A 27,971-nucleotide genomic window follows, 5' to 3' on the forward strand; every position below is an offset into this window, starting at 1 on the left:
TGTTGCACAGAATTCTGTACCTTACCTTGGCCGATTCCAGATGGGCACAAATAGAGCGAGTGCTTTCACTTTTTCAGCGACCTCACTCGTAAAACCCCACAATTTCCCGTCCCGGCTTACCTGCGGTCCATGGCGCTCAGTTGCGCTCTATAAGCGGACTGTGTGAACGCGGTATTGCGGGTTTGGATGCTTCGTCAGCGCGGAGAGGCCCTCCCCTTTCCCTCCTTTCTTTGCCAGCCGGCCGGCAACAATATTCCCTTAATTTTTTTTTTAAAACCAGGCGCCATTTGCGCAGTCGCACGTTTGCGCACATCGAACTGTGCAAATGTGCACAAATGCACAAAAGTGCACAAAAGTTGACGCTGCATATTCGCATACCTGCACGTTTGCGCATTTGCGCAAAACACGTAAAAAAATTTTTTTTAAAAAAAACGAAATGCGAACCAATGAAGGCCCCCGACGTCAACTGTGACGGGGAGGAAACAACCAATCCCGGGTACCTCAGTTGGCCATGCGAACATCCGGAAGCGGGATGGCATGGCACGCTGTGAGACAAAGCGGATGGAGACGAAAGTGAAAGCGTGGCTGGTAAGCGATTATTTCCGCAGAAAACCCGCAATTTCTGGCCATCTGGAATCGGCCCTTGTTTTAGCTCAGTTAGTAAAGGAGAATATGCTGGAGTCCAATGAGGGAATAAACATAGGCCTTTATTGCTTATAAGCAAGGAAGAATAATACAGTTACCAGGATGAAAGGCTCCTTGAACTGATCAGTTCTTTGGAGCTATAATGCTACAACAGAAAGATTTATACCTTCAGGTCAATTAGCATAAGTTACATAAGTTATAACCTTGAGAGACTACATTGGTCCAAGCAAATGACCAACCCCAATGAGTTGGCGGTCTCACATTGGTAGAACAATTCTGAACATCATCACATTGGCAGAACAATACCGGACGTCATTACAATATGCATATCTCTTAATTGTCATTTCTTAGTACCTCAGAAGCATTGCTTATCTTTTCAAGGAACATCTTATCAGTTCCTCTGTCACTTTCCCATTGATAAAGTTGCTATTAATTCTTGCCCTTTAGAAAGGGTATCGCTTGCTAGGGTCACCCCGCTTCTGGTGCGCTTCTCCTGACCTTGATGAGTTCCGCTAGTTATCTAGACCAGAGTTCAGCTAGCGTCCTTGTTGCTTCTAAGAATAACTTCTCTGGTCCTTTCCACTTTCAGCTGGCCTGATTAATTCAGAGAGAGATTTCTCTTGTTAGCTTATGAATATCACATAGTGCAGAGTGGTACAGGTGTATTATTTCGATGATAATAAGCTTGCCCAGTGTGCATATATTAATAGCCTAAACTACAAATGTTTAGCACTTCACATTAACAGGTATACATTCACATGTCTTCTGGTCACTTCTCTGCTTTGTATAGTGAGAATACAGTAAACGGCACCTGAGAATACAGTAAAATTGCATAGAGACAGGAAAGGTACATAAAAATATTCTAGTCCATTAAATTCGCTTCCATCAATAGTTCCATATAAAAGTTGGACCAAAGTTTTGGCTTTGAAGAGTTTTAGGGCAGCAGGGATGTAATGTCCACCTTTCGTTCGAAGAAATCTTAAGTATATTGTGAGCCGACTTTTGCCCAGTATCTGCTGCATGGGCAGTGTGTGCTTTTTTTTTGAACCAGAGGGATGGAATACTGCACCAAGATATTTGAAAGTCTGGCAGACTGCTTAAGGAAAGGGAAGATGGGTAAAAATCTGCTCTACCTGCTCATTGCATGAACACTTCTGCTGAATCCATGTCATTCTTATCCAACGCGTATACTTGCTGCCTGGGTTTGCTTTGAATGCCATCTTGCTGAGACACATGCATCTTGTTGACATTAGTTATTTGTCCATTGTCACAGCCCTCGTCTCACAGGAAGGGCAGAGTGGGGATCTAGAGCAAAACATTCAAAGCTGGGGAGTGAAACTTCACTTTCACTGTCCGTCTTCTGTGCAGCCCCACATGGGCTATTCACTTTCCCGGGAAATGGGAGCCACCATCAGTCTCTTTGAACTAACACTCAGCTGTGAGATAGAGACACAAGTCTCCAGCCCTACCATGTATTAAACAAGAAGTCAGCCCTGCAAGGTAGGATGCCTGCAGGTTGAGTCCCACAAAACAATTACTTGAGTAGATGTAACCAAAAATGGGCCAAGGTACTAGATGTAGATGGAAGCCCCCAAACCAAAATGACACCACAGAAGTGTAAATAATAGCATTTAATAGAAGTGTGCAAAAGAATACAAACATAAAAGTTGTGCAAAACAGGAAAAAAAATAACAAAGTTAAGTAACTACCCTAAAATATTATATAGATTTTGGTTCTCTGACACAGACCTTACCTTGTCAGGCTAGAAGTACAAAAGTCCAAAATTCAAAATCTAAAGACAAGAGTCCTGGGCTGACACCAATTGTAGTCAGGCTCAGCACAGAAAAGTATGTAGTACATATTTCACCAGCGGCCACACAGAAGGCACAGGCAATTAGAATGAAGAGGTTTGTTTTATGCCAGGCTGCTTTAGCATGGCCTGACCCTGATTGAACAATCAATGGTGTTTCTAGGTCTTGTGACCACATCCCTCAGCAGCTGGAACTCATTCACAGTCAGACTACTACTCACCCAGAATTCCTTGCATTAATGAGATGGAATGAAAGTGCAAAACTCTGTCCTGGCTTGGCCTTGAAGCTCTGATCTCATCTACACCTGTGTGCTTCAGGGCCATTTCATCACTTTATCTCTGAAAACTTCAGAGTTATAGAGCCAAACTACACGAGACACCAGACATTGCGGATTCTATCATTGTCTTGCAAAAAGCCACCCTGGATTTCTTGGCGCCTTTTACATCCCTCGCCCCTGAGCTCCTGGAGGAAAACCCGAACTGAGGCTTTTTGCAAGAGAGAGAGTTCCTCCCATTGCTCTTCCTTGGTGGAGAATCTCATCAAGTGGATGATCTTTGTAAGACTACACTGCCCGGGGAACCTTGCGGGGCCCGGGCATCTCGTGTAGTTTCCTTCATAGCGGCTGTACTTTCCCAGAGACAGGCTTTCTGTAACGTAACCAGGCCAAGAAACCTGAACCAAAGATCTGAAAAGCCAAAAAACTGATTAGGAAAGGCCAGTTTCTTGATATCCATCTGTAAGTGTGCAGCATTGCAACCTAAGATATACATGTACAGGTGAAGAAAGGTAAATTGGTAGGGAGTGCTGGCAAGAAGATTTCCCTCTACAATTTTTCAGAAGGAAGGCATCCTCCACAAATAGCCCAGCAAAGCTTAGCTTAGATTTTCTCTAATGCTGCAGGCCTGGACAGGGTTATATGCTTGTGTGTATAGTAACGTTATGATTTGATTATTATCTTGTGATGAGTTCTATCATACCTTTTAAGGAAAAGTGTGATTTAGCCCTTCCTGGGGACCTGATTTAAACTTGTCATTGAAATAATTTATATTGCATTGTTCAAGAAGCTGTGAAATTAAGAAGCATATCACTAAATGTTTAGAATGGTAAGGAGTGTATGTTAGCATATGTAAAGGAATAATGATGAAAGAATATTGTATTTATAGCAGCCCAGTTGCTTAAAGACGTACGCCAAAATGATAGAAACTTACTTGTACCCACTAAAAAAAAGCTTTTATTTACAATATATATTTGTGTTGCTTCAGATTTTTATTTACAGATTACAATAGATTGTCCAGTGTGGGTGGAGAAACTTCACTGGCTGAGATGATTGCTACACTCTCAGATGCCTGTGAGAGAGAGTTTGGTTTCTTAGCAACTCGGCTTTTTCGAGTGTTCAAGACTGAAGATACTCAAGGTAATTTTTCATCAAAATGTTGGGGGGGGGGAGGTTTGCCTTCAGTGTTCCATAATACAAATACATTTTAAGCATTGATACAAATAGAAAACAAGGAAATAGTCTAAATGTTTTTTTTTTTTTAATGTTTTAATTTTTATTGCAATTAAACTATTACAACGTACTAACATACACATATAACTATAACTGAAATAGTAACCAGTACAAAACTTTTGTAATACAGGAGGTAGTTAGTTACATACAATTAAGAACTATGTAATACAACAAAACTAATAGGCTACAATATAAAGCTGCTAGAAAGAGTAATTGTTTGAAGTATTTTTGATTTAGGCTGGATATTATTCTTTTCAACATGTTCAAAGAATGGAAGCCATTTTTCCATGAACTTGGATTCTGTAGGAAACTGTTCGGCTATATACAGGTCATTGTGAGTTTTTTCCATTATAAAATGATTCCATAGTTTTTCAAACCACGAATCTACAGAGGGTGCGTGATCTTTTTTCCAAACCAACGCTATCTCGTTTTTTGCTACTACTAATAAAGTTGCTATCAATTCTTTTCTAATCATAGGTATTTTTAAGTCATCCCATTGATCTAAAAAAATGATTTTGGGATCCAAAGGGATTTCATATCCTGTAATTGTATTGATTAATTCAATCACTTTTTCCCAATAATTTTTTATAAAAGGGCAACCCCACCAACAATGGGCAAACGTACCCGTTTCTCCACAGTTTTTCCAGCATTGTGGGGAAGCTGAGGGATATATATAAGATAGTCTCTTAGGCGTAAGATACCACCTGTGAATAATTTTAAATGTTTGCAACTTAGTTAGGATTACATTTGATCTAAATATAGTTGAATTCCAAATCTTATTCCATATCTCAGGTGATTGTTCTACTTTGCAATCTTTGGCCCAGCTGGATTGACAGAGAATTTGCTTTTTATTCAAAATACTCAATAATGTAGTGTAGAGTATGGAGATCATTCCTTTTTTTTGAGCTGTGTAGGAGCGTAATATCATTTCAAATTCCGTCATGGGAGTTTTCATTATTGTTTTTATGTCTATTTGTTCCATCATATTTTTAATCTGTAAATATCTAAACCATAACAGTTTTTGCTTTAGTTTGTCTTCTATTTCTGATTTCTCCATCAGGCCTGAATTTGTAGCTATATCAATTAATCTTGTTATGTTAGCCTGTTGGAATATCTTTATGAAACCAGTTTCTTGACCTGGAGGAAACCAAGGCTGATTAACAAATGAGGAGAATCTGGATTTTTGTGGAATGAGTTTAGTTTTAATTTTATCCCATATCTGCAAAATTGCTAATAAACATTTGTTTTTATTAATGTTTTTGGGTCTATTTATTTGTTTGTTCCATATAATGTCGTTAAAGGAGAATTTGTCCAATTGAATATTGAAAAGAGTGATCCATTCTGATGTAGTTTCCATAGAGATAAGTTGAAGTAAGTTTAGAAGTCTGGTTGCTACTTGGTATAGATTAAGATCTGGATAATTAAAACCTCCATCTCTAGATTTTCGTCTCAACATGGAAAATGAAATTCTTGGATGTTTATTTTGCCATAAAAAGTTATTGATCATTGTTTGCCATTGAGTAATTAGTGCTATGGGAATTATTACTGGGATTGCTCTGAAAACAAAAAGAAATTTAGGTAATATAAATGATTTTATTAGATGGAATCTGTCAAACCAACTAAGTTTTAGTTTATTCCAATTGATGATTTCTTCCTTAATTTGGTTTGCTATTCTTTGATGATTCAATTTGATAAGATCGTTTAATTTAGAAGAAATATTAATGCCAAGATAAGTTAAATGATTAGAGGCCCATTGGTATTTATACTGTTTAGAAATTATATTTTCAGTATTTTTAGAGAGATTGATAGGAAGAATTTGTGATTTTGTTTGGTTTACAACCAGGCCAGATATGGCACCAAATTCAGATAACAAGGGGTGGAGATATATCATTGAATTTGTTGGGTTAGTTAGGTAAATTAACATATCATCAGCGAAAAGTGAGATTTTAAAAAAATTCTCTTTGATAGAGATTCCATGTATATTTTCATTTTCTCTTAAAGCAATTGCGAAGGGTTCTAAGGCTATGGCAAAAAGTATGGGAGATAATGGGCAGCCCTGTCTAGTGCCTCTAGTAATTGCAATTTTTTCAGAACGTAGACCATTAAGTCTAATGTTAGCTGTGGGGTGCGTGTATATAGCTCCAATAGTGTTTAGGAATTTCTCACCAAAGCCTAGAAATTGGAGGGTGCTACATAAATATTTTTTCTCCACCGAGTCGAACGCTTTTTGAATATCCAGAGATAGGAACAATGCTTCAGTCCTGTTATTTTGGCAATACTCAATCAAATTTAATGTTTTGTAAATATTATCTGTAATTTCTCTTTTGGGTATAAAGCCTGCCTGATTGTTATGGATATAATTGCTTATAAATGTGTTTAGACGTCTGACCAGAATTGATGTAAATAATTTATAATCATGATTAAGAAGAGATATAGGTCTATATGAATCAGCTTTTATTGGGTCTTTTCCTTGTTTATGTATAACTACTATATCGGCCATATTCCAAGTAGGAGGTAATTTACATTCATCCAAAACTAAATTGCATGTATTAGTTAGATATTGAACTAGTATTGTGGCATATTTTTTATAGAACTCTGATGGGTATCCATCAGGTCCTGTGGCTTTATTATTTTTGGCTAATTTGATTGCTTCTAGGGTTTCCTGTAGGGAAATAGGTTTTTCTAAAATTAATCTATGGTTCTCTTCTAGTTTCTTTACGTTTTTAAGTGAATGTAAAAAAATCCATAATCTTAGTTTGATTGGGGTTTCTTGATGAGTACAGGTTTGTATAAAATTTCCTAAATACTTGCAAGATTGATTTGGAATCATGGCAGTTTACTTTATTTTCATCTTGAAGTAGATGGATGTTATTTTTCAGATTCTTCTGTTTTATTTTATGCGATAGAGTTCTTAAAGCTTTGGGAGTGTTAAACCAATATCTTTGCTTAGACTTAATTAAATTTCTATGTACGCTGTTACTATCAAATGTTTCTAGAATTTTGCGTTGGGCGGTTAACTTTTGGTACGTTTTTTTGCTCCCTGTCAGTTTGTGTTTTTCCTCCAGACTTTTAATGGTTTCTACTAATTCCTGTCTAAATTTTAATTTTTCTTTGTTTATATTCGCTGAAAGCGCTATAATATGTCCTCTTGATACTGTTTTAATTGTGTCCCAAAGTATGTTAGCCTTTATTTCTTCAGAATTATTATCAGCTATGGCTCTTTCTAAAATCTTTTCTATTTCTTTAGCTGCTTGGTGATTGTAGAGTAAGTGTTTCGGCAGGCACCATTGTTTGGAGCTCTGTTTTTGTGTTTCTGAGGTTATTAAAACATTGACCCAAGAGTGGTCCGAAATTAAACATGATCCAATTTGGGAGTCAACCGCTTGCTCAAGCAGTGATTCAGAAACTAAAATAAAGTCAATCCTGGTATATGTGTTGTGCCTTTGAGAGTAATAAGTATAATCTTTTTCCCCTACGTGTAGGTGTCTCCATATGTCAATAAGATTGTGTTTTTTAAAGATGGGTGGTAGTTTAGTCTTTTTATTTTTTTTGGTGGTACTTTTCTCAAAGTGTGTTTTGTCCCATTTGTAATCCATTATATAGTTTAGGTCCCCCCCTGCTATGAGATGGCCTTCCTGAAATTTCTCCAGTTTTCCTAGTGTTTCTTCTATGAAATTTAATTGTTGATTATTAGGAGCATAAATGGATGCGAAAGTGTAGCTTTGTTCCTGAATTGAACCTTTAACAAAGATAAATCTCCCTTTAGGATCTTTGAGGGTTTTTTTATGTTGAAATGGTAGATCTTTTGTAAACAGTATTGCCACCCCCCTCGATTTAGAATTACCTGCTGCATAATATTGTGATTGAATCCAGCTTGCCTTTAGAACGTCTGTATCATTATTTTTAGCATGAGTTTCCTGTAAGAAAATCACCTGAGATTTAGTTTTGGCTAACAAAGAAATAACTCTTCTCCGCTTTATGGAGTTTCCCAAACCTCTCACATTCAAAGTAGTTATTTTGAACTTAGAAACCATATTATGGTATATATAATTCTGCTTCTGTTATATAACACAAATTCCAACCTACTACAATAATATCAAACATCAAAAGGCATACAGTTTGGTATTATATTTTAATACCACTCTTTTATATCACGAACACTTATAACTAATCCCTATATCTTATCTATAGATACTGTTTGTTTGTTTGTTTATTTGTTTGGATTGATTTTTTGTTTATTTGTTTGTTTGGTTGAATGGTTTTGTATTTCCCTTAGGGAGTTTTCCCTTATAATTCTCCTTATTCTATTATTATTATTATCTTTAATTTTTAATTTGATTTTTTTTTGTAGATTTTTTTTTTTTTTAGTAATATAATTAACTATATAAATATCTAGGTGCTGTTGTATTTCCTTATAAATTTGTTACTTCCTGTACTATTCTGAACTATATAACCCTTCCCTTCCTCCCCCAAAATCTTAAAACTTGCGATATTAATGAGTTTAAACCCCTAAATTCTCCCCCTCCCTCCCCTTCCCTACCCCTAAGATATCAAATTTCCTTATGAACACTCTTAACTAAATAACAATTTAACGATCAATTTAAGTGTTAACAGCTATTTGTAGAACTTTCAAACTGGGTCGTTGTTTATACGCCACAGTTTTGGAAAGTAAACTTCCAAATGAAAAGTTCTAATACCACGGAGCTGTGCTAAAGCCCTCACTCTCCCCCCCGCCCCCAATCTCCATTTGTCTTAATCAAAATATATAAGACACAACAGTAACTGTTTTAGTTCATTGAGAATTTTCTGTTCTTCAAGATCTGCTAGGCATTTCTTATCGGGATCTTACTTCCCTTCTGTGGGGAAAGCATGTCCGTCGATTTCCTCTTCTGATTTTGCTTGCTTGTTTCCATGGGTATCTCCACGCCGATGTTGTTCAAGAGTTCTGTTCCGTTCCTTAGGTTCGTAGCAACATGATGTTTTCCGTTCAAAATCACTAATATCTTGACATGATTTATCCATTTATATCTGATGTCAGCTTTCCTCAACGCATCCGTGATAGGTTTCAGTTCCTTCCTTATTAGTAGTGCTTCTCTCGGTAAATCAGTGTATATTTGTACAGGAGATCCATTGAATAATATTGAGCCTGATATTTTAGCTGTTTCAATTATCTTCATCCTTATTTTTTGATCAGGTATCTCTATGATTATGTCTCTTGGCACAGGTCTATTCTTATATGGCTTAGGAGTTCCAAGTCGGTAGGCTTTTGTGATTATAGTGTTTACTCCTTCTAGTTCTAGATGTTTTGTCAGCCATTTTGTGATTACAGGCATTAAGTTTTCTTTTGGTATCAATAGTTCATCAATACCCCTCAGCTTCAGGTGATTCTGTCTCATATTAACTTCTAGGTTGATCAATCTTTCTTGTTGGTTTTCAAATGCCTCATGCAGTAAGTTCACTTCTTTCTGTGTCGAGAAGTTTGCGTCTAAGGCTTTATCTGCTTTTAGGTTTGTTGCTTGCAAGTCCACTTTTATTTCAGCCAGTTGTGCCGTTAATGGGGCAATCAGTTTAGCAATTTGATCTAAGATTTCATTTTTTAGTTTATCTAGCTGAGGGTCTAGAGTGATGTCTAAATTATGTACCTTTTCAAATGTATGAGAAGGAAGTCCGTCGGCCATTTTGGGTCTCTCCTTTTCTGCTCCTTCGCTCTGTGCACTTTCCTCAGGCGCCGAAAAAAGCAGCTGCAAGTTTTTAGCTGCTTTTGGTAAGTTCTTTTTCTTTTTAGTATTGTTAATTTTCATAATATAGCTATCAAAAGTAGATTTGTGTCGCTTTTTTTGGAGAATTGGGGGTTGGGAGGAGCGGAGGATTTTCAGCACGCGTCCATCCCGGAGTCAGCGACGCCACGCCCCCCGTCTAAATGTTTTAATTCAACTGAAGTTATAAAGTCAACTGCAGAATCACTCATTTACTTAAAGCAGATTGGATCCCCAGTGGAACAGATTTTTCCAGCCTCCCACTGTAGCAGAGAATTAATTGGAACAGATAGAATGAATCTGGATTCTAGGCTGCTTTATTATCCTGCTAGCTTTTCTTTGGTCCTTTCATCTTGTCTGCTTTTCAGTTCTCCAGATGTGGAAGCACTAGGGTTAAGTAGTGATACCTGTTTCTTCACAGATCTGTGGAAGGGCAGTTAAAGAGAGCAGTTTCCTGGACTTGGCTAAATGCCTAAAACGGCATTTGCCTTTTCATGCAGGGCATCATACTACTGAATTGTGCAGGGGTTTGTCCATCAAAGCTTCTTTCTCTCTGATGGAAGCACTGCTTCCTAGCCTGGTGAACCTCAACCACATAATTTCTCACCTAAGTAAATGAAATGTTTGTATCCTGCCCATGGTGGCTCACCAAAAAAAGTGCAATGACATCTGTAGCCTGCATTAAGAAAATCAACAGCAAAATCAAATAAATAACAGCAAACTCACCATTAAACCACAGTATATCCATTGCTAACCAAAAAGATCCTAGAAAAATCCTATCAAATAATGAGGAATGCCTTCCTTACCTCTGGAAGGCCATTCCCAAGGGTTGACACTATAACTGAAAAGGCTTGAGCTGCGGAAGACAGCAGATTTCTGGTGAGGTTACATTTGTACAAGTAAATGCCTGTCTGAAGAACAAAGGTGGTTTGCATGTAAATAAATGGAGTGACAGTCCTTCAGATTTATGAGTCTGAGGTTGTGAAAAGCTTTATATACTTAAGAACCAGTACCTGAAATTCAGCTCAGAAACATAGTTAACCAATGAAATTGCTTCAGAATGGCCAAGATAATGAGCAGCCACGTTTTGCACTAACTGAATTTTTCAGAGTTGACTTTAAGGGCAACCCATGTAGAGTATATTAAACAGTCCAACCTAGAGATCACCAGGTAGCATGGATCAGCATGGCTAGATTGGCTCAATCAGTAAGAAGATACCTGATAAACGTAATGGAGGGAAGGCACTTTTTAGAAATTGTGGCAACCTCTTTCTCAGATAATAAGGCTGGGCTTGAAAGTATGCCTTATCTGTGCAAATGACAGCTTTATCCAGTGTGGATAGGCAGATCATTCCTTTCTGAAATACCACTTTTACCAACTAGCATGACTAGGGGTGTGCACCGGGGAAATATTTGGTTTTCCCGCTTCGGGTTTACCCGAAGCGGGAAAATGATTCGGAATAACCCAAAACCCGCAGCGGCAAGCCACTTTGGGGTTGGGTTATTCGAATCGCTTCAGTATGCTTCGAAATGATTCAGAGCATACTGAATTGAGACCCCCACCTCCCCCCTGAGCCCCCCTTCCCCCAACCCCAACCCCACTTAGCTTTCCTGAAGGCTGGAGCTGGTGCCTCCGCTTGCTGCTCCACCGTGGCGGCTGGCAGGGTGGCAGGGAAGGCTGCAGCCAGCACCTCCACCGCCTGCACTACCGCTAGGATATCAGGTAAGTGGGGTGTTGGTGGGAGGGAGCCCTTTAAAAAGGCCCCCAAAGCTTCCCAAATCGCTTCGGCAAGCTTTGATGCGGTATTTCTGAATTGGGGCTATCATACTGGCCCCAGTTTGGAAACACCGAATCTTTACCAAAGCGCACACCCCTAAGCATGACCTCTGTCTTGAATACAGCCTCCAATTGTACAGGTGGTTTGTCCTATTGGTAAAATTTGGTATACTTCTAAAGAAGCAAGCTTAGTACATACCTATTCAGAAGTAAGTCTCACTGTATTTCGTGGAACTTGTGTCACCATAAGTGCATTTGATTGTAGCTTTAAATTCCTTTGTTTTCAATGTTGCTCTTCAATAAAGGTACACTGATCATCTAGTGAAGAGTCTTCACTAGGCGATCAGTTTCCCTTTTTTTTTAGTCTGTTTGGATTTTTCTGCAAAGTTATGTAATTAGGAAAGATATCAAATAGCTCTGAATCTAGCACTGACCACTGGATTTCTTTTTACAGTGTAATATCAATTGATACTTTAAAAAATATTCTCTTTGTGTCCATAAAATTCCATGTTGCCAAGCCTTCCTTAGTTGGCAGAACAGTATAATGTGCCTTCAGACTACTTCCTAATGATGGCTACATAGCTTGAATATGTTGTTCACACTTTCTCAGGAGGACGTGGGACTAAGTCTCAAGTTCTGCTATCATACATATGTTAAGTCAGCTACCCTCTCCTTCACTATTAATCCCATAATCACTCCGCTGTCTGTTGTTGGTGTGCATGTTGTCTTTGCTGATTTGCAGCTTCTTCTGATAAACAAAAGCCAGGGGTAACTAGATAGCAATTTCCTGGGTCTGTCTTTAATTTTTAAAATATAATACTGAGTTTTCTGGATTTCCCCTCTCCCCAGATTTGTGGTATACATCAGTTAAGGCTTCCTCAGTGAATTCCTTCGATATCCAGTAAAGAAAGAAATCAAATCTTGCAAAATAATTTATATGCATCTTAGCAGTTGACCAGACCTATGTGGTTACTGAACATCCAGTTTAATCTGATTTTTAAAGCCAATAAACTTGGTATTTATGTGTGGATTCTTGCAGGCAATAGAAACATCCTTACTGGAGGTTCTTTTGTTTCTAGGTAAAAAGAAATGGAAGAAAACCTGCTGTCTCCCATCCTTTGTTATATTTCTCTTCATTTTGAGCTGCATAGCTGCTGGGATCACACTTCTGGCCATTTTTAATGTGAATCCTGATAACATGACTGTGAATGCGATCCTGATATCGTTCGTATGTGTTGTGGGCTTGGCTTTCATCTTGAACTGCCGCACTTGGTGGCGAGTAATGGATTCAGTCTTAAATTCCCAGAGGAAACGGCTTCACAGCGCTGCTTCAAAGCTTCACAAACTGAAAAGTGAGGGGTTTATGAAAGTGAGCATAAACGTTTTCTTATCCCCAAAAGATGCATCATGCTTATTCACATTGTGACCACAGGAACCAAACAATTCACTTGTCCTACAATTTGATTTAATGTCAGTTCTAGGGACGGCAGTCCATGGCAGATAGACCCCCCCCCCCCCAAGCCCCTCACAGCAAGCACTCCAGTGCATTGGTTGAAAGGGTTTTATTTAAAGATCCGTTAAGTTCATGGGTACATCCATAGATGGGAAGTTGGTAGGAATGATTTTACAGGCAAAGGTATTATTGATATAAGGAGCATCATTTCCCCCCTCCCCTGGGTAGATTGCATTTAGGTGCGAAAATCTAAGAAGTTGCATGAGAACACAATAGCTTAGTCTAGACAGAAAACGGCAGAAGATTACAAAGAAATCAAAGTCTCTCTCTCTGCTCTGAGAAATGGTTTGCAGCTGCAAAGGTCAGTGAGGCACATTTTTGTAGAGATAACAGGCTGGTTACCTGGTCTGCGGAATCAGCATTAGCAAGCAAGGCACTTCCGGTTTTAAGAAGGCCAACATTGGTATGACTATATTCCAAAGTACAATTACAAGAGCATGATATGAGATCAATACAGTATATAAATGGCATGGATGGGTGCATATGTGACATTTATAGTTAACTTGTATATTTGGTTTCCATTGGACAAAAGAATAAATGTTTAGCTGCAGTTGTCATTAGGAAATTAGTGGGCAGCAGCCATCTTAAGTTAGTGTGTGATACAATTTGTTTTAAATGTTAAAAAGCTTTCAGATGATGTTCCTGTTTTAGAAATATTTCTAGACATTCATTGAGGATACCATTATTTTAATTTTGGTAGGTTCTTAAATGTGAAGTGGAGCTGATGGCAAAAATGGCAAAAACCATAGATGGTTTTACTCAGAATCAAACCAGGCTTGTGGTGATTATTGACGGACTGGATGCTTGTGAACAGGACAAAGTTTTACAGATGCTTGACACTGTAAGTAATGTTTTGGGAGATTTAAGCAGTTAAGAGTGGTCAGGTGGTCATTATGAGAAATATAAGATTTTGGCCCTGACCTAACTGAACTTGGTTGTGATTCATTCTGATTGAACCAGTGGAACAAATGAATCCTTGTATTAAAACTCACTGCTTTCTAGTCAGAGTTGCAGGACAATACTATGAATGCTTACTCAAAAGTATCCCTGCAAAAATGGGGTTTGCTGCCAGGTAATGGTGGATGGGATTAATCATCAACTAGTAAGAGATTACATGGTCTGTGCGGGAAAAAGGCACATAAATCTTATATTTATTTAGATATTTGTACCCCACTTCTCTCTCTAGTGGGGATCCAAAAAAGCTTATAGTGGTACCTTATTTTCTTGGTGGCATCTCAAATAAATAATATTTATTCTGTATACATTACTTGCTGAATTTTCTCAATAAAATTTTGGTTACTGCAGTGGTGGACAGTTGTGCCACAAGTCAAGTCCAGAGTGTGTGAATGTGCCACTTCTTGTGCCCTCTACTGAACATTTATGGTGCTTGGTATACAACATAGTGCAAAGCCAAGGCAAGCAGCCTCTCTGTGCTTTGCTATACTTTGCCTCAGGTTTGCTGACAGGAGTGCAGGCTTCAGTCTTGCCGAGTCCACTGATCCTCCTGTCTCTGTCCAGGAGTATGGCAGAATTCTGCTGTACCGTTTATGGCACCTTTATTGCAAGTTGGCCACCCATTGGATGCCATCAGATGTCCCTAGTGCATGGAGGTGCAGGATGACCCTGAGCTCCTACAAACTTGGTGCCAATATTCTTGGCAATAGGGGGGGGGGGTTGTTGTCCAGGTGATTGGTAGTGGCTTGGAAAATGGAATTTTTGCAATGCTGGGCAGGGGCAGGGGTTGTCCTGAGTCCTGCATGCACGCACCTACCCCTCGGGACAGCCCTGAATTCAGCGACTCATATAATACATTTTTTTTCTTTTCACAGGTTCGAGTCTTATTTTCAAAGGGTCCATTTATTGCTATTTTTGCTAGTGATCCACACATCATTATAAAGGCAATTAATCAAAATCTGAATAGTGTGCTGCGCGATTCAAATATAAATGGACATGATTACATGAGAAATATAGTCCATTTACCTGTTTTTCTTAACAGTCGTGGACTCAGTAGTGCTAAAAAGTTGATGGTTGCTGCAACTACAAATGGAGATGTTCCATGCACAGATGGTTCAGGTATAGTAGCAGAGTGATTTAAAAGTCTTTAATATCAGTAGTTTACTTTATTTAATCATTTATGCTTTTCTCTGCAACGGGAACACAAAGCAGTTTACAGTAGAAAGGGGAAAAATACAGCAGAAACAAGAGAAGGGGGAAAGCTGAGTGAAGAGCAGGATTTTCTCCCTCTTCCTATACCAGATATTCCACCCAACCCAAGGATGTGACCCACATCATGGGCCACTGGGCATTCGCAGTCCTTAAATGTGAGAAGCAGAGGGAAAACAGACCTTAATGAGCTGTTGCTAGTCAGCTGTCCGGTTCTTTATCACTTTCTGCACTGCCAGAGTTTTATTGGCTTTGGATGGACTCATACAATATTTCGTATTTAATATACTGTAGTTATTTGTTTGTAAATATTATAAGTAGAAATTACCAAATGATTTTAATGTGAAAAAATATTTCTTAGCATTCCATGAAGATGTTGATCGAAGGGTTTCACAGAATAGCCTAGGTGATGTGACCAAGCTTGGAAGCAAAACAGCTCTCAACAGACGGGTAAGAAACAGACAGAAAGGGCAAGCTGGAAATCTGTTTTCTGAATTCAGCCAACTTGTGAAAAAGCCTTTAAGGGATACATCTTAGCAAACCTGTTTTAATCAGGTACTTAAATACACTCACTATACCCAGTTGAGACAAAGTAAAATCCTGGAAAGCCTGGGAGGTGCACAAAGGCGCACACGGATGCTGTAGGGAAGCAGGGACACCCCCCCCCCCATTTTCCAACAGTATTGAAACTGGGATAGATAACCTGTATAGAAATGGCCAATGTTATACCTCGTACACTGCTATCAATGGGGATTCTTGACATAGAAGAGCAATTATTAGTATTAGTAGAATTATTACTATTAGTCCGCCTTACTCACTGACAACCAAGGTTGATTGCAAGTATGATAAGCTTTTCTGTCAACCATTAAGCAGTTTGCAAGATAGAACATTTGAATCTAATTGCAGAGGTTCCCAATAAGACCAAATAATGCACTTGGGCTGGGATTATTGCATTGGGGGCAGGGGTGGGCGGCAAGCACCATGTGCAAACATAGCTTTTTATAATATCTGAACTGTGGTTTAGTGTACCAGATTTAAGATATTCCTGGCCATATCCAGTTCTGTTAGCTGTGGCATGCCTTACTCCATTTGGAATCTCTGTGGTTATTTTAGGATATGCCACGAAAGGCCTGTGTTGCATTTGAGTGGTGGAAGGACCCTGAAACGTCAGCCCTACAGTGGGAAACATTAATCCTTGTTACATGTATTGTGTTTGTGGAGTAGGTTTTATAGATTTGTGCAAATAAACATACGTATGTTTTTAAGAAGTAAAGTGTGCAGAAGTTTGTTGTATTGACTTTTCCAATTCATTGCTTCACACATTGACATCTTTGAGCCCATAGGTGCTTAGAACATTATGGTCGGAAGCATATTAGTCTTTTATTTCCAAGCCTCATATCTTGCCGACAGTATTCTTAGGACAGATGCATAATATAGAAATGATTATTATAATACATGTGTACATATATTTTTGTTCATAGGAGTCTCAGAGTCTACAGAAGTCTGCTGTTGATAACTTAAATCTTTGCTTCTGAGTGGACCAACAAAATAAATGATGTTTAGCAAACTATAAATCTGAAAATGGTAATTTTTTAGAAAAAGTAACATCTGGTTTTTGCTCTTGTAATTAAGGATACGTACAGAAGACGGCAAATGCAGCGTACCATTACACGTCAGATGTCTTTTGATTTGACCAAGCTACTTGTGACAGAAGACTGGTTTAGTGATATCAGCCCACAGACCATGAGACGATTGCTCAATATTGTTTCTGTAACAGGTGTGTATGTACTCGAAATGGGTCATTTTGTAGAAAAAGAGCTGGAGGAACTCATTAGCATAACTCATTAGCATAACTCATCAGCATAGGCCATGCCCTTGCCATCACCGGAAGTGTGTCATTAGCATATTTGCATATGCCACACCCCCTGACATCACCTATCCTGGCTGTTTTGGACCCAATCCTGGCCATTCAGGGCCAAAATTGGGCCCAAAATGGCAAAAAGGGGCTGAAAATGGCCGAAAAGGGGCCCAAAATGGTCAGGATTGGGCTGCTGCTGAGTGGGAGAGTGATCCACCACCCGTCAGAGGCCCGATCCGGGCTGTTTCGGCCCCAATCCAGGCTGAAACAGGCCCCAAATGGCCGAGAGTCAGGTGGGCGGGGCCACCTGACATGTGACCTCTTTGGGGAACTGTGGTCTCTAAGGTTGCCACTGAACTCAATTCCTGCTGTTCTACTGCAGACCAACATGGCTACCAACCTAAAATTAACTTCATGCATGCACACAAGCCATTTCATAGCCCCAATGTAAAGGAATGAATTTCATGTGTGAAATCACCATAATGGATATATGCACTTTTAAAAAAATACTGCCTAACTCAGTACTTTTCAGTTGAGGCTGATCCCACACAGGTTTAGTTCAGATACCATGATCGGCCTACGAACTATGATTTGGAAGTAATGGAATGTACTGTGAGCTCACATGTATTATTACTGCTTTTTCTATCATAGAAAATAATACGTATACAGTATGATTATTCTATAGAGATACTTTCAAATCACAACTTAAATAGTTTTATTTTAAGCTGTGGCGTCATCCACTAAATAAATTGATACCTCTCCTTAGTACCAAAGGTCATAAATGGGTTTAGATTTAATTTTAAACTTTTTGCTGATAAACCCAAGAAAGTTTCTGAATAAGTTTGTATCAATAAGAGATGCAGGCCGATATTAACAAGAGAAATGCAGCTGACTCTTGTTTTATGTTATGTGAGCAGTGCTTCTTCATTTACACAACATTTCATGTTTTGTAGGGCGTTTATTGAGAGCGAATCAGATCACTTTCAACTGGGACAGACTGGCTAGCTGGATCAACTTGACAGAGCAATGGCCATACAGAACATCTTGGCTTATATTGTATTTGGAAGAAACAGAAAATGTTCCTGATCAGTTGACTTTAAAAACAATCTATGAAAGGTAAGCATGATTGTGATTCTGGGAAACATGGACATCTTAGTGAGACAGGATCTGAAATTTTCCTGTTGACAGTGCATGCGAGTAATACTGGTGCTTTGAGGTAGGGTGTTTTGTTTTTGTTTGCATTCTGTTGTACCTAATTTTGACTGAAAAAGGCAGGGTATTTTCCAGTTGGGGGGCAGGCAGAAAATGTCCACAGGCCTCCTGTCCTCATTCTTTCCTGTCCACCCATCAACCCGCATGCCCCATGACCTGTCTGACTGATCTTCCCCTGCTCACAGTCATCCTCCCCCACCTTCCCTGGTGGACAGCATAGATAGCAGAGAGTTCTCAGGTGGTTGGGAGAATGGAATATGGGCAGATGTTTGGCTGCAGTGCACCCTGCCAGAAACTCTAGGCCCCCTAACAACTGCCTCAACCTCAGGACATGCTGACACCAGCCCTGAATAGAGGTCCAGTATTTATTGACAAGTTGCACAGAGAGATGTGGTTCTGTGACTTGTTAACTACGTTAGATGCAATTAATATAATAATAACCACCACCACCACAACAACATTCGATTTATATACCGCCCTTCAGGACAACTTAATGCCCACTCAGAGCAGTTTACAAAGTATGTCATTATTATCCCCACAACAAAACACCCTGTGAGGTGGGTGGGGCTGAGAGAGCTCCAGAGAGCCATGACTAGCCCAAGGTTACCCTGCTGGCTTCAAGTGGAGGAGTGGGGAATCAACCCAGCTCTCCAATTAGAGTCTCGCTCTCTTAACCACTACACCAAACTGGCTCTCAATTACTAAAAAAGCTAAAGCAGACATAAGCAAACAATCACCATAATGTAGTTTTGCAAGTTCTATGATGTTATTGGAGTGGTGAGGTTGGATTGTATCTAGAGATTAAGAATAATAGATACCACGAGCCAATAATTTGCTCTCCCAATCATTCTGTTTGAAGAAGGCTTGTAGCATGGACTTGGAATAGTATGCAAATAGCAGCTGAGGAACCCTATAGAGCTTAGACTTTCTTAGCCTTCCACATAATACACTCAGCATTCTAACTTGGCATTGCTTTCAGCATATCCATATTCAGGGAATGATTAGGCTACATGCTTAGAAGAGCAAGATTTGAGTCCAGTAGCACTTTAAAGACCAACAAAATTTCTTGGGTAAGCTTTTGAGAGTTAAATTCCCTTTGTCTCAAAAACTTGTACCCTAGAAATTTTGTTGGTCTTTAAAGTGTGACTGGACTCGAATCTTGCTCTTCTACTGCAGGCCAACGAGGCTACCCACCTAAAGCTTTCATTAGTAACTGTCCTTGTTCTACCAGCAGGTGGCACTGACATACTGATGATTTAAGTCTAGGCAATGTTGTAAAGTTTAAACAGGCATCTAAATGCATGTATGTTTCAATAATCGATGTCGTTTTTTAAAACATTGAAATAAGCAAGGGATGCTTAGCAGTTTACAAGTGAGAAAAAATACAACAGTAAGATGTTGTTAGTGAAAGACCACTCTTATACCACTCCTTAATTCAGGTACAAATCCTAATTTTACAAATTTAGGAGCCAGCCTTTTCAACACAAGTGCTCTCCCTCTTTTTCAGAATGATTCTCTTGCTCATGGAGTTAAACATGATTTCTAATGATATGCACTGTCACAAGCTATGGTTGATGCTAACCTGGTTTGCAGATGTGCTTCAAACTATGGTTTCAGTTACTAGTTTTCAAAAGGAACCATGTTAGGTGCATCGGGTTCAGACAGCAACACCAGTGTCTGCCCCCAGTTAGGTACTCTGAACTCTTGCTGGATGCTCACCACAGCCAAACCATAGAACCTTTCAGAATCCTTGTAAGACCTTGTTTCCAGCAGGATTTGGGGGGCCCAGGGAACTTTGTGAAGGGATTTTATTCTGTTTTGTGGAGTGTGTTTCTTACTCTTGTCCACTTGGGGATTTCATAAGGTGCCAGAGTGTGTTTCTGTGTCTGTATCACTAACAAGCACTCCATGATCTGGATCCTGCATGATTTTTTAAAGAAATGAGCATTAAAACTAGAAATACTTCTACTGGGGAGCAAGGTGGTTATGGAAGTAGTCTAAAAATTAGATATTTTTGAATGTGCGACTGAATAAAACGTGATAGTATTAGATCCCTGTAACTTCCTGCTGTAGCTCTAGGGATGCAATAGCAGAGAGTTGCTTCATAATACTGCTGAAGGAGAACCAGTGTGTGTGTGTACACACGTACTTGTGAACACTTTTTAATATTTCAGGGATTAGTTCAAAGGAAGTGGAAGTAGGGTGGATCCCACTATGCTCCAAGGGGCCTTCCTCCAAATTAAATGGTTCTTCCTCTGATGGAAGTTTCCTTAATCTTCCAATTTTGCTCCATGGAGAAGGGGCAGGGATAGATTCCACCCCAGTGTTAGCAGAGCAGGCATGTTCCCTGCCACCATTTGGGTGGCAGGGCTCCAGCCCCTATAAATGTAGAAAGTATAGTCCTCACTCTGAATTAGCTTGATTTGTCTCATTCATGTCATCAAGCAGACATATCTGTCCATGTGATATTACTATTTCTGAGAGGCACCTCCCCCTTTTTAAAGAACTTCTGAAGAACAAAGGGAAACTTCAGGACTCCTGAGGGCACCACTTTAACTTCAAACCTATTTGTGGACAAGAATTCAGTGTGCTGCTTCTTTGACACTAGCTTCTAATTTTCTGCAAATTAACTTTCGTAGGTCTAATGAAGGTTCAGTGCACATTTTCTGTATGTTCCCTAACAGCATCGAGTTGAGGAGGATAATTCTACAATTTAGAAACTGAAATGTATTTCTCCCTCACTTTTTTATGAGGTAGAATAGAATTTGCAGTATATGTACCTAAGAAAGAGTTATAAATGATGCTTTATTAAAGAAATCTGATTTCATAAAAATCAGAACAAGAAATCTTTAGCATTAGTTGTAAAGTTTATTTTTTCTATAAAAAGCCTCATTTATTTTTATAGCAATTTGATGACACATCTGCTTGCTTTATTCATCTGGAAACAGAAAATGTTGGTTCTTGGTGTTTGGTAAAGTTGCTTTGTTAAATTATTTTCTAAATTGTTCAACTTTTAACAAATGACATTTGATACTAACATTGGAAAGCAATTTTAGCTAATTAAGTAGATCTTCTATAAACCATCGGAACGTTAAGATGACAAACTGTTCATTCAGGATTATTTTAATTGGTACAATTATTGTAATTTTGTTGCAATTATGTGTTGAGCTAAAAGCCTTTGTCTAAATCATTTGAGGCTTTTTTGTTAATATACATAACTGAGGAAAAGAGTAAAATGAAAACTCAAGCATTTTCTACCTACTTACCCAATACCACATTTATATAGATAATTACTCCTTCTATAAATTGAATCTGAGTTTTCAGTACACCTTTTAAAAATTAGAACAAGATAATGTTTAAAATTATTTATCTCCAGCAGGTGGTGACGGAGACATTTATATTTTTGACAATTTAGCTATTTTTGTTGGTTTTTTAACTTGGGAAATTATATTTATGTGATTGTGGTGTTTTTAAGTTGCACTTGTTAACAATTTAAACAACTATTAGCTGAATCCAGTCTTAACCATTTTGCTTTGCATAGGAAAGTTAAGCACGCACTTAGCTGTCTCCCAGTGAAATCTCAATGGGATTGAAAAGTACGTCACTCTTAACTGGCTTGTGTGTTATACTTATAAAATAAAAAGTCTTGCAGCACAGAACGATCCATCAAAAGAGCTCTGACTGGAAGGTGGATTAGTATACCTGGCAGTCAAAATACCTGTCTGTGGCAATAAAAATATTTTCCTTACTAAATTAGGAGCCCTCCCACCCCCGCAAAATGCAGAACTTCTGACCACCTCCCCCCCTTTAACTAGAGAACTGAGAGCAGGACCACAAGTGACGCCTGACACAGGTTGGACACTTGCCAGCTTCCCTCAAGTTTTGATGGGAAATGTAGGCAGCTTGGCAGAATGTTGGACAAGTGACAGTTGAAAAGTCCATTGGACAGCAGTCAGAGAGTCAAGCTGCAAGACCAGGATGCCTACATTTCCCATCAAAACTTGAGGGAAGCTGACTAGTGTCCAACCTGTGTCAGGCATCACTTGTGGTCCCGCTCTCAATTGTACCACTTTGCTATGCACTTGAATTCCGAACAGGTGAAGAAGAGGTTCAGAAATGTATGCTTTGAATCCTAGGGCATATTCCTTTCAGGAAAGTTGGAGAACTAGACTGAGCATCTTCTGACAGAGGCTGACACGTTGTAGTGTTTAGAGTGATGATTCCTTGTTGCAGTCTGAACATGGGCTGATTCCGCACACGTTGGATAATGCACTTTCAACGCACTTTATCAATCGTTTGAGGTGGATTTTTTGTTCCGCATACACAAAAATACGTTCCAAATGATCTATTATGAGGATTGGAAGTGCATTATCCAACGTGTGCTGAATCACTCATGCTCAAGTCACAGGCATGACAGAGAAACTGGGTGCTGTGTGAGGGATGTGCACTGAAGACTGACGATCCGTTGTTCCTTGCAGACCATCAGCCTATAGTATCCATGACAGCCTGTTGCTATTTTCAGAGTTTTCCTGCTTCTAAAAACATGTAATTTTCTGTTTCCTGTGCAGTAGAGGTCCTTATAGGAATCATCTATACCTGGATTCCAGCGCAGCTCAGACATTGTTATTTGGATGTGCATTGTTTCTGTTAGTAAATTCCTTTGTTTTCTTTGCATTCTCACCAAGATTGCCTTAAAATATACCCAGTCATCTAATTTCAACTAATTGCTTAGTTTGGCTGCCAGAAATAACATGCATATGTTTAGTATTCCATTTTATTTTTCCTTGTTGTACACTCCCAGCAGTCTGATACTGAGTTGAGTGGCACAATATTCTGTCGCACCTAATTTTTATTTCTACCTTTCAGGTGTTTGCCTTTGTTGTCTTGACTGCTAACTACTGCATGATATCTTATGCCACTTATTTTACAATTTTGCCTGTTGAATTTCTAAAAAAAAAAATCAAGCCTAATATTTCACAAATGACATAAAATACATTGCTTTTTAAAAACTCTTTCCCCTCTACTTCATTATTAGACTTTCCCAAGCCTAGAATTTTATCTTGTTTTGCACTCTCTTGCTGAAACTTAAGGGTTTTGTGCAGACATCGCAAATGCGTTAATTATCCATCATCTTTTCCAACATCCTGGTATTCATGAAATAAGTGTGTGTCATGGTTTATATGAAGTTCTAGGAGATGAACTCAAACTTGGAACCATTGCACGCTCTCCCAGGAACAGATGGACTGCTGATGTCCTTGCAGTATCTAGAAGGTCATAGCACATGTTTCTGCAGTAAACAACCATAATAGGCACCCAGATACTGACCCTTACTCTGTATCTGGGTACCTATTATGGTTGTTTACGGCAGAATGTGTTGTTCCTGATCAATTGGAGACGGAGAATATTGCTGTCTTTGAATGCTCTTGAAAAGGCTTGCTGAAACAGGAGAACAGCTGGCCCCCTGTTGAGCGATTCTCAGCGGCTTTGGATCCTGTCCTCCCCGTATTCTTGACTGTCCTCCCATACTCTCCCGCCTGGGAACCTTCGCTTCTCCTGGTGGGTGAATATGCACCTGTAAAAGAAGAAGAAAGAACAATTAAAAATCTTAGGAATTCTACATATTACCCAAGGGCTTACCTTAGGACGCCAAGTCTTCTATTCGACACTGTCAGCACTTATGGGTGGGTAGTAAAAAATTACTCCTCGGCGGCATGATCTGTTGCTGTAATTTGTAAACTACTCAGTGTATTTATTGTTGGATGTGAACTATGTATTTCCTTCTGGGACTTACTGTTATTTGTTGAAAATTGTGCACCTTGCACTTTATATTCAAATATAGATTATTGAATATTACTTGGCTTTCGCACTGTGCACATTAACGTTTAATAGGACTTGTAAGTTTCTGCCATGGGAGATCCTTTGATCTCTTTCCTCTTCGCATTTTGACAGATGACAGGAAGACTGAGGTAGAGGAAACAGTTTCTGTTGTGTGGATTTATCTGCTCTTGATGCCTGTGGTTGCCATATAGATTTACAGGAGTCCGATAGCACCGTAAAGATGTGAAATGGGAAGTCACTCTTGAAAGCTCATTCTGAATTCTATCAGTCTTTAAGGTGCTGCTGAATTACAGTGTAATTTTGCTGCAACAGACTCTCACAACTGCTCCCTTGAGTTACTGTCATGTAGACAGAAACAAGTTAATTGAAGTATCTACTCAGTCTCTCTTATGTGTATGCGCCTAAATCTTTCACTAGAGGGAGGTATGATCTTATCAGAATTAAACTTGCTCTGATGTAATTGGACTGCCTGTTTCACTCAATAATGAGGAGACTATTGACATTTTTAACTGCAAAATATATCCTGTATGTATAAAAGGAAAAAAAGAGGAATATCGAGTTGACTACTACATAATAAAGGACTTATTTATTACATTATAATTTATTAATAATTTTGTTTGCTTATGTGAAAGCAAGTTCAGTGGGACTTAATCCTAAAACAGAGTTGCGACCTTCAAATAACAGCCTATACATTAGACACACACACACACACAAAAGGAGCATTTTTGGTACGTTAAAAGTAAAGGTACCTTTACCTAAAGTTAGATGGCCTGGAATTAGATACAAGTTGCCTTTCAAGCCATAAAACTGAAAAGCAGAGCAACGAAGCCTTAGGCCTTTTCTGCACCAGCTCATCGTGTATCCAAATCAAGTTCAGACTGCTTAAGATGCATCTGGTTGTACAGATGGCACGGGGAATTAGTGTAGGTATGTGGTTGCCTCTGTCACTTTATATCCTATAAGGATGGAGGAGGAAGGATTTCATCTTCACCTTGCAAAACTAGCATCACTGTAGGTTGTATTTAAGTACTTCGGAATTCATCTGCTTTTCCATCAAGAATCTCAGAACAGTTTACATGGGACATTCAGACAGGTCCTCACTCGAATGCTGACCAAGCTGAGACTTGCTCAATTTAATCAGTGTGACAATGCAATGTGCCTTCAGACCAGCCTCTGGATTTGATGCATTTATTAAGAGCTGATTGTGACATTGCAATTCTTCTTGCTTGGATGATAAGAGTCTAAAGTAAAAGTATGACAAACTACATCAGGAGACTACATCTGAAGGAGAGTCCCCAAACCAACATAGAGCTCCCAAGGAAAAGCGGGGGGGGGGGGAATTAAAAATTGGAGCAGTTTTGTAATGGATGATGCAAGATATAATTTGATTGGCAGTGCCAACCAAAACAGTGCAGAAGCATTGGCACCACAACCTTGACCTTGGCGAACTTAATGAAAATCTCAATCTTGAGTAGGGTTATAGTGTCAGGTTTCTGTGAAAGGGTATTGAATCTTGTAATTTGCACCCTAAGCTGCTTGGAGGAAGGGTGAGAGAAAAATGTACTAGATACCATTGAACCAATTGAAAATTTTCAGGTGTAGTGCAACTCCCAAGACCAAGATAGGTAGCTTATAGATCCAGTCTGGACTTAGACCCCTATTTCATACCTCTCAGACTGCCAACTTAATTGTTGGATGTAAGAGCAGGTGTACAGGGAGAGAATGGCTTTCTAGACTGCCCCTCTATACTTTAATGAAATTTTGAAAGTTTGGGGTTCTTTGGGTCTCTGGTTTCAAAGCTTCCATTAATTGCAGTAAATAATCTAAAACCAGAATTCTGCTGCCTTTCTCATAATACTTAGTTTTGAATTGTTTTGGATTTTAAGGGTACGTCAGTCTGTGAATACTTGTATGTGAATATATTTGTCTTTTTAAATCTGAGAAGTACGGGCAAACAGTTTTGTGGCTCTTTGCCAAAAGTTTATAATTTACATAAATATCTCTTTCAGCATAATGGTTTAATGTACTGAGCTCAGAAGGTTAGAATAGAGATTTCAATCTATAAACCAGCAGTCGGCTATTGGCTTCTAAACAGTAGCATTGTTCATCATATGGAGAACACTGTACACATTCAGACTTAAGCAGAGCTGGCATTAAAATCTCTCTAATTTGCTTCATGTGACTTCTCAGCTGTGTTTTTTCATTTAAGTCTTTAGCTTCTTTTCTTCTAGAGTCTTGTTTTGCAACAATCAGATGGTTGGGAAACTTTTTAACTATTTGTTATCTGTCTGAACTTTTGTACTTGTCTCAGACTCATATGGCATAGTTAAACCATAGGAAAATGTTTATTTGGTAATCCATTTTGTTAATTTATTTAGTTATCATTTACCTTTCTTACTGATAAATTACAAATTGAAAAAAACAATGAAATAAAGATGTTTATGATACACGCAATGAACAATTCAATAAAATTGGATTGCACCATTAGGCAGTATACAACACAGAAGTGGATTACACCATTAGAGAAGAAATAAAATCCTGTAAAAATGCAGTAGGAGGGGAAAGGAAAAAATGAAAACTGCTTAAAATTTTACACAGATAAATTAAGCTACAGCCCTGTTATTCGTAGAAAGTGTTCTCTTACACCCTTCTGCTTCAACACATTCCTGTTCCCTATGTAAAAAAAAAAGAAGCCCTCCTGAATAATTGTTTTACATCTTCTGGGAAATCATAGACATCTAGTAGCCTTGTTGTCCTAGTCAGGTGGAATCCACAGTTTGTGGAGACCTGTTGCGTCTAGTTCATGAATAATCTCAATCATAATGATAGAACTTGTTCTGCATTTGTGATTGTTGGTCAAATTTTTAAAAGAAATACATTATAACCTACATATTTTGCCTACATGTTTCTCTGGCATTTTTGTTTCTTTCTTCAGAATATCAAAGAATATACCAACAACTAAAGATGTTGAGCCTCTTCTTGAAATAGATGGGGATATTCGGAATTTTGAAGTATTTTTGTCTTCTCGAACTCCTGTTCTTGTAGCACGTGATGTAAAGACCTTCTTACCTTGTACAGTAAACCTTGATCCAAAACTCCGAGAAATCATTGCAGGTAAATTGTTTTGTAGATAATGAATTGGTATGGGCTACTTAACAGAAATATATATTCCTTTATTGATTGATAACCTGCTTTTCTTCCCAGTGGGGGAACTAAAGTGTCTTCCGACATCATTCTCCCCTCCTCTGAATTATCCTCACAGCAGCAGCCCTTGAATAGTCAATGTTCTGTTTCAAATGAGGCAAATCTTGTCTGTGGAAGCTGAGAATCAGAATCTTCTAGCTTTAGGATCCTCACAAGAGGAATCTCTCAAGAGTGTGGGAGGCCAAGTGGGTAAATGTGGGTTGCCACACTGTGTTTAAATACGCTGGGCAACAAGGAGAGAGGGAGTTTTAGCATCTGTGGGTGGAAGCAGTAAGTAGAGTCAGTGAGAAGTGGCAGTGGCATTAGGTTGCATGTAAATGGTAAATATCATGCACACTGGCTGGGTGACTTATTTCTTAAAGTTGAATGTTTCAGATGTCCGTGCTGCAAGAGACCAGATGAACATTGGAGCAATCCCATACCCCCCGCTGCCTTTACATGAGTCGGCTCCTAGGGCATCATCTGTCTTTAGCCAGCAGTCATCAGCATGCTCTTCAACACACTCCTTTAATGGGCCTTTCAATGGAGGAGTTGTATCACCACAGCCTCACAGCAGCTACTACAGTGGTATGACAGGACCCCAACATCCATTCTATAATCGAGTAAGAAAAGCGAGCTTCTGTGTTTTGCATTTTGTTCTAATACTATGAATGCATAGTTAAAAACACTACAGGACAACAGTAGGAAA

General features: G+C 38.9%; 1 protein-coding gene across 3 annotated transcripts in view; it reads left to right on the forward strand.

The window, feature by feature from the left end:
* Window positions 1–27,971, forward strand: part of KIDINS220 (kinase D interacting substrate 220) — a 78,300-nt gene that overhangs the window by 25,060 nt on the left and 25,269 nt on the right. For all 3 annotated transcript variants that reach the window (XM_054970199.1, XM_054970182.1, XM_054970191.1), the window contains exons 16-24: window positions 3,719–3,870; window positions 12,575–12,864; window positions 13,709–13,849; window positions 14,838–15,081; window positions 15,533–15,621; window positions 16,804–16,948; window positions 17,983–18,145; window positions 27,015–27,193; window positions 27,659–27,885. In XM_054970199.1, coding sequence (XP_054826174.1) covers window positions 3,719–3,870; window positions 12,575–12,864; window positions 13,709–13,849; window positions 14,838–15,081; window positions 15,533–15,621; window positions 16,804–16,948; window positions 17,983–18,145; window positions 27,015–27,193; window positions 27,659–27,885 — 1,630 coding nt within the window. The remainder of the gene's footprint in view (window positions 1–3,718; window positions 3,871–12,574; window positions 12,865–13,708; window positions 13,850–14,837; window positions 15,082–15,532; window positions 15,622–16,803; window positions 16,949–17,982; window positions 18,146–27,014; window positions 27,194–27,658; window positions 27,886–27,971) is intronic.

This window comes from Eublepharis macularius, chromosome 1 (genome assembly GCF_028583425.1).
Source record: "Eublepharis macularius isolate TG4126 chromosome 1, MPM_Emac_v1.0, whole genome shotgun sequence".
NCBI lineage: Eukaryota > Metazoa > Chordata > Lepidosauria > Squamata > Eublepharidae > Eublepharis > Eublepharis macularius.